General features: G+C 41.7%; 1 protein-coding gene across 1 annotated transcript in view; it reads left to right on the top strand.

Annotated features, from left to right (window-relative positions):
- ptprn2 (protein tyrosine phosphatase receptor type N2) overlaps window positions 1–6,000 on the top strand; it is a gene marked incomplete at its 5' end in the record, with an annotated part of 226,898 nt that overhangs the window by 190,901 nt on the left and 29,997 nt on the right. The window contains one exon of the mRNA XM_084048743.1: window positions 4,098–4,301. Within this exon, the coding sequence (XP_083904869.1) occupies window positions 4,098–4,301 (204 nt within the window). The remainder of the gene's footprint in view (window positions 1–4,097; window positions 4,302–6,000) is intronic.

Raw genomic sequence — 6,000 nt, 5'->3', positions numbered from 1 at the left:
ATTGCCCCGAGGGCGAGGCCCCGGGGCACAGCTTCATGGCTCTAATGATTAAAGTCTGACGGACTGGGGGAAAGCCGAGCCGAGGGGCCGGGGTTTACAGTATACAGGGTCCCCCCGCTCTCTGGAGAAAGATATCACTATGATAGATCATGAGTTAGCGTCGTGTGCATTTTTTACAAGGCGTCCGGTCCCTCTCACCGGCCCCGCCTCGGCCTGCACTCCAGCCTCCCACAGCTCGGGGCCAGCGTTGCCAGATCTGCTTATTATAATTTCCCCGCAAGATTTTATTTGAAAATAGCTGACGCGACGCGTTGTGAGCTTGTAGATCTGCTATTTTCAAATAGCTGATGTACATGTTAAAGTACTCATGTGGCCCATATTCGCTTCTTTTTGGGCACACCTGCTTGCTTGTTTCTCTCACAGAATCTGGCAACACAGCTCGGGGCTCTCTGCCTGTCATTGTGTATGGACATAATGGTGAGAGCACTGGTTCAGCCTAACCCTATACCCAAAACCAGTGATGGAAAAAGTACTCACATTCTTTACTTAAAGTAAAAGTATCAATGCTGCAACGTAGAAATACTCTGTTACAAGTAAAAGTCCGGAATTGAAAGTGTACTTGAGTAAGTACAAAACGTATTGGCATCAAAATGTACTTAAAGTAGCAAAAGTAAAAGTACTCATTATACAGAATGTCCCGTTTCAAGTTTTCTATGTATGTAAAAATCTTTTGAAAACAGCAGATCTACAAGCTCACAATGCGACGCATTGTGAGCTTGTAGATCTGCCATTTTCAAAGTAGTAAAAGTATAATATTTGCCTCTTAGATGTAGTGGAGTAGAAGTTAAAGTACTGAAAATTGGAAAAACTCCAGTAAAGTAAAAAAATACCTCAAAATTGTACTTATGTACAGTACTTGAGTAAATGTACTTTACACCACTGGTGTATGGAAATAATGGTGAGATCACTGGCCAGCCTAACCCTACCCAAAACCCAACATGATGGGGTTTATATTATATACTGATCCATGGCGAATAAAATGGAGAAATATCCACCCAGAGATAAAGGTGACAACATCTTATGAGGGGAGAGAATCAGACAAGGTGTGTGCATGCGAGCATGTGTGGGCACCTTTGTACGATCGTGCATGTTGGGAAGGTTCGATAAGATTGCACCTGTCAGACAATGAGGATTTTCTTTTCACCCTCTTCTCCATTCAGTTTCTTTTTCATTTTGTGAAAAGAAGGAGAGAAAAAAAAAGGACTGGCACGGCTTGATAATGGCTTGATTTTTTTTAATGGGCTGTCTGTGCACAGAGGCATGCTGGGAGAAAAGCTGAGTGATTGGGATAGTAGTAATCTGTTTGGCGCAGGAGGGTGAACAATCTTTTTTTTTTTACCACCAAAGTCTCCAAATGCCCACAGAAATGGTGATATCTTTGCCAGAGGGGGAAATCATGCGGTGCTGTACAATTGTATCAACGCCCCGTCATCTCTGGTGGCACCAGCATCACATTGAAAATCCTATTTTGATTTGAAGATGATGCGCTTGGTACATTCTTATCACTCACAGAATGAAATACAGATTCCGTCCTTCGCAGTAAAGAATGTAGATACTGCATTCAGCTCTGGTGCCTGTGGTGATTTTGTTCATGGTTGCTTTGACAGGGAGGGCCCCTTGATACATTCATGAAATGTAGAGCAATTCACTCACAGTATCTGGCATCCAGGTACGCAGTAGACAGTACATATTAAATGTATTCTGTAGAGCATGTTTTAACGTAATTATAAGCTCCGTAAACCAACAGGATAAGCCATTAATCTACAGAGACATGGGGGACAAATGAAGTCGTGTGAGTTGTCAGGGTTTTATAAGGTGTGTTTACAAAACTCAACCCTGGGGGGAGGCCCCAAGAACGGCACAAACCTTAGAGTATAAGTATTGATATGAGAAACCTGCACTAGGTATGAAAAACATATTATATGAAAGCCATCCATGGAACCAGGTGTATAAAAAAAGCATCTTTTTTTTTTGAGGATTACCTCCGAGACAATCCATGAGCTTTATGGCTCAAGGTGTTTATTATCACATGCTCACACAATGCAGCAGGTAGCAACGTTGCAAGAGAGTGAAATTTGTGAGCTTGAAATTTGGAAATTTGTGAGCGTACCTCAACTGTGCAGACTAAAAATTCACACTGTGAAACCAAAAAAGAAAACCAACAAAAACAATGTAGTACAAGTAACAAAAACAATTGAAAGGAAATGTTTCAAAGTTACATTTAAGAAAAGCAATTGGCAATGTTTCTCCCATGGCTGTTTTTTTCTCGACTACAAGAATTAAATGAATCGAGCCATGAAACGTATTTCACAGGTTCTGGATTTGTTTTCATCATAGACGCTACGGCTGGGTTGTAGATAAGGTTTTGAGAACCTAATTTGGGCCCTGCTCAGGAGGTGTAGCCCTGAGTACTGGCAACTCAGTTATAAATTCGAAGGTTTTCTAAAATAGTGAAAATAGCAGATCTAATGGGAGCTTATAGATTGGCTATTTTTGCTTGTTTCTATATGGTGTACCTGCCCTCCTCAGGAGAAGCGTTAAGCAAACGGTTAATAAAGCATGCACATCCAAAATTAAAAGCCAGGTGCTGGGCAGAGACAAATACTAAGAAAGATTTGAGTCTGCACACCAACAGTATTTTTATTACCACAAATATTATTGCCCCGTTTGGTTGTAATAAAAAAAAGATATTTTGGGCTGTATCCAGTTTGGGGACTCAAATCTTTTCTAATCATGGAAAGGTAAACAAAAAACAATCACAGAACTTCACAGGCTCAGGTTCTGACTGGAAGGTTCTGGGTTATACCCTTCGTAATTGAAAAGAGCCATAAGACTGGATGCGAGTCAAAGAATTGATTTCAACATACTACTGTTGGTCTATTAAAGCTTTGAATGGTTTGGAGCCAAAATGCATTTCTGATCTTGTACGATATCATGAACCATCCAGACCTCTCAGGTCATCTGACGAAAGGTCTGCCTTCTGTCCCTAAAATGTCTGTTTCCTGCTGCCTTTGATTGAATTATTTCTCTTTTTTCTATTTTCTTTTCTCCTCTGCACTGTAACTGTGTCTGTTAATTTGTACTTCTTTTGTTTTATGCTTCCTAGTGTCATTTTATAATTGTGTTATTGTGTTTCCTTTGCTTGATGTTCTGTGTAAAGCACATTAATTGCCTTGTTAAAATGTGCTACAACTAAAATTGCGTTGCCTCCAGTGGTGGAAAAAGTACTACATTTTTTTACTTACAGTAGGTAAAAGTATCAATACTTCAATATAGAAATACTCTGTTAGCAAGTAGGAGTCCTGTATTCAAAATGTACTTGAGTAAAATTATAAAAGTAGTGGCATCAAAACATACTTAAAGTACCAAAAGTAATCGTACTCATTATGCAGAATGGCCCATTTCAAGTTTTCAAATATATAACAAATCTTTTGAAAATAGCAGATCTACAAGCTCACAATGCGTCGCATCGCGACACATTGTGAGCTTGTAGATCGGCTATTTTCAAATGGCTGAAATGTATATAGGGCTGAAGTGGGTATGTTTTGTAATAATAATCAAAATCTACAAAGTAGCTAGTACTGTAAGTTCTCAAATAATTGTTGTTGAGTAAAAGTACAATAATTGGATCCGAGATGTAGCGGAGTAGAAGTAAAAGTACTGAAAATTGGATCGTACTCCAGTAAAGTAAAAAATACCTCAAAATTGGACTTAAGTACAGTACTTGAGTAGCCTGGCTCCACCCCCTGAATCGTTTGCCTCGCATTCAGGGTCTGGTGACGCTGTCGAAGGCGGACGTTTCTCGGTTGAAAATCTGTACGACGAATCGAGATCGGGATAATCCAGTATGAACCAATCGCCAAAGAGTCTTTGAAAAAAAAATTTGTCCACGCCCCCATCTCAGAAACCGGCTGCATTGAGAGGGCTTTCAGACTGAATAATGGAGTGAAACGAAATGGAAATTCAGGCTGAGTGTCAGGCTAGTACTTGAGTAAATGTACTAGTTTTGTTTACACTACTGCTTGCCTTCCCACCAGGAGCTGTGTCGTCAGCGCATGGCGATGCGCACGTCGGAGCGTGTGGACCGCCCGGAGACCCTGCGCCACTCCCGGCTCAACAGCGTGTCGTCGCAGTTCAGCGACGGGCCCGCCGCCAGCCCGTCGGCGCGCAGCAGCACCTCGTCCTGGTGCGAGGAGCCGGTGCCGGCCAACATGGACATCTCCACCGGACACATGATACTGGTGAGTACTCAAATGATCAAAAGTATCAATACTGTAATGTAGAAATACCTGTCTGGTGAGAGCACTGGCCAGCCTAACCCCATACCCAAAACCAGTGGTGGAAAAAGTACTCACATTCTTTACTTAAGTAAAAGTATCAACACTGCAACGTAGAAATGTAAAAGTCCGGAATTAAAAGTGTACTTGAGTAAAAGTACAAAAGAATTGGCATCAGGGGGCACGGTGGCACAGACGGTAGTGCTATCACCTCACAGCTAGAAGGTCCTGGGTTTGATTCCCGCCGGTCATCAGTGCCCATACCCTTGGTGGGGTTGGCGAAAGGGCCTTTCTGTGTGGAGTTTGCATGTTCTCCCCGTGTCTCCTAGGGTAGGTACCCTCACAAAAACATGCAGTAATCCTGGTCTCTATACCGCCTGATGGAGGGGAAAGGAACTGGTTGGAATAACGTGTTCCTTCCACGAGCTACGTCCAACCAGGGAAACTCTCCCCTGTCAGGTGACAAGAAGGTCAGTTGGCTCTCATGCATTGAAGGAGGCATGAGCTCGGCCCTGGCCTCCCTAGGCTGGCAGAGGGAAGGTAGTGCCCAGGATTACATAGACAATTGGCACTGGGTGTAAAAAATGGGGTTACAAAATCGTGGGATAAGAAATGTATGGAGAAAAAAAAAAAAAAGTCATGTCTCACCTAGACACACAAATTCTGACCTGATGGTCAACATTCAATTTATCCCCTGAGCAAGCATTCAGGCTCTATTAGCTCAATGGTAAAAATGTCAGCACTCATGCAGGAAACTGGGTTCAAATCCGGGGTAGAAGAGGAAAGTTACATAGAAGTGCAGCTTTAAGTACAGTTTTGAGGTGCCTTCACTTTGCGTCAGTATTTCCATTTTTCAATATTTTGTGCTTCACGATTCGATTTAACGAACACACTGGGGTAATGATGAGTCACAGTAGAAGAAAGTGTGACCAGTAGGTGGTTGAAGGGTGGCTTGTACACCCAGGCAAAATTTTAAAATAATGTTTCAGTTGGTTAATGAGCCTTCTGGCTCCCAGCGCCCACCAGTTAACTGTACATCCAGTCACCCACAGCTTCTGACCATCGGCACCTTTTTCCCCAACTTAATAAATCAGTATGATTCCACATGGCAGCTCTGCAAAAACATTCATACCTGCGAGGTCCACTTCCAGCAGACTGTAATGGCTTTTTGAACTAACACTTATGTTTGAACTAATACATTTACACTTGGACGATGTGCAAGCAGCACACAGGGCAGTTTGGTCTGGGCTTGGCTCAGTTAACAAAATCATAAATCGTAGTAGTGTTCTGCAGTGGTGAAAAGTAACTAAGTACATTTACTTAAGTACTGTACTTCAGTTCAATTTTGAGGTATTTGCACTTTACTTGAGTATTTCCAATTTCCAATACTTTCACTTCTACTCCACTACATCTGAGAGGAGACATACCCACTTCAGCCCTATATAAATGTTGGGCCATTTGAAAATAGACGATCTACAAGCTCACAATGCGCATTGTGAGCTTGTAGATCTGCTATTTTCAAAAGATTTCTATACATTTTAAATAGGACATTCTGTATAATGAGTACTTTTACTTTTGGTACTTTTATGCCAATACTTTTGTACTTGTACTCAAGTACTTTTTGAATTCCTTTTTGAATTTACTTGTAACAGACTATCTATAG

Source organism: Gymnoscopelus microlampas, assembly GCF_963454915.1.
Source record: "Gymnoscopelus microlampas genome assembly, chromosome: 22".
In the NCBI taxonomy this organism is placed as follows: Eukaryota; Metazoa; Chordata; class Actinopteri; order Myctophiformes; family Myctophidae; genus Gymnoscopelus; species Gymnoscopelus microlampas.
Note: the sequence above shows the minus strand (reverse complement) of the source record. Positions and strands in the feature narration are given on the sequence as shown.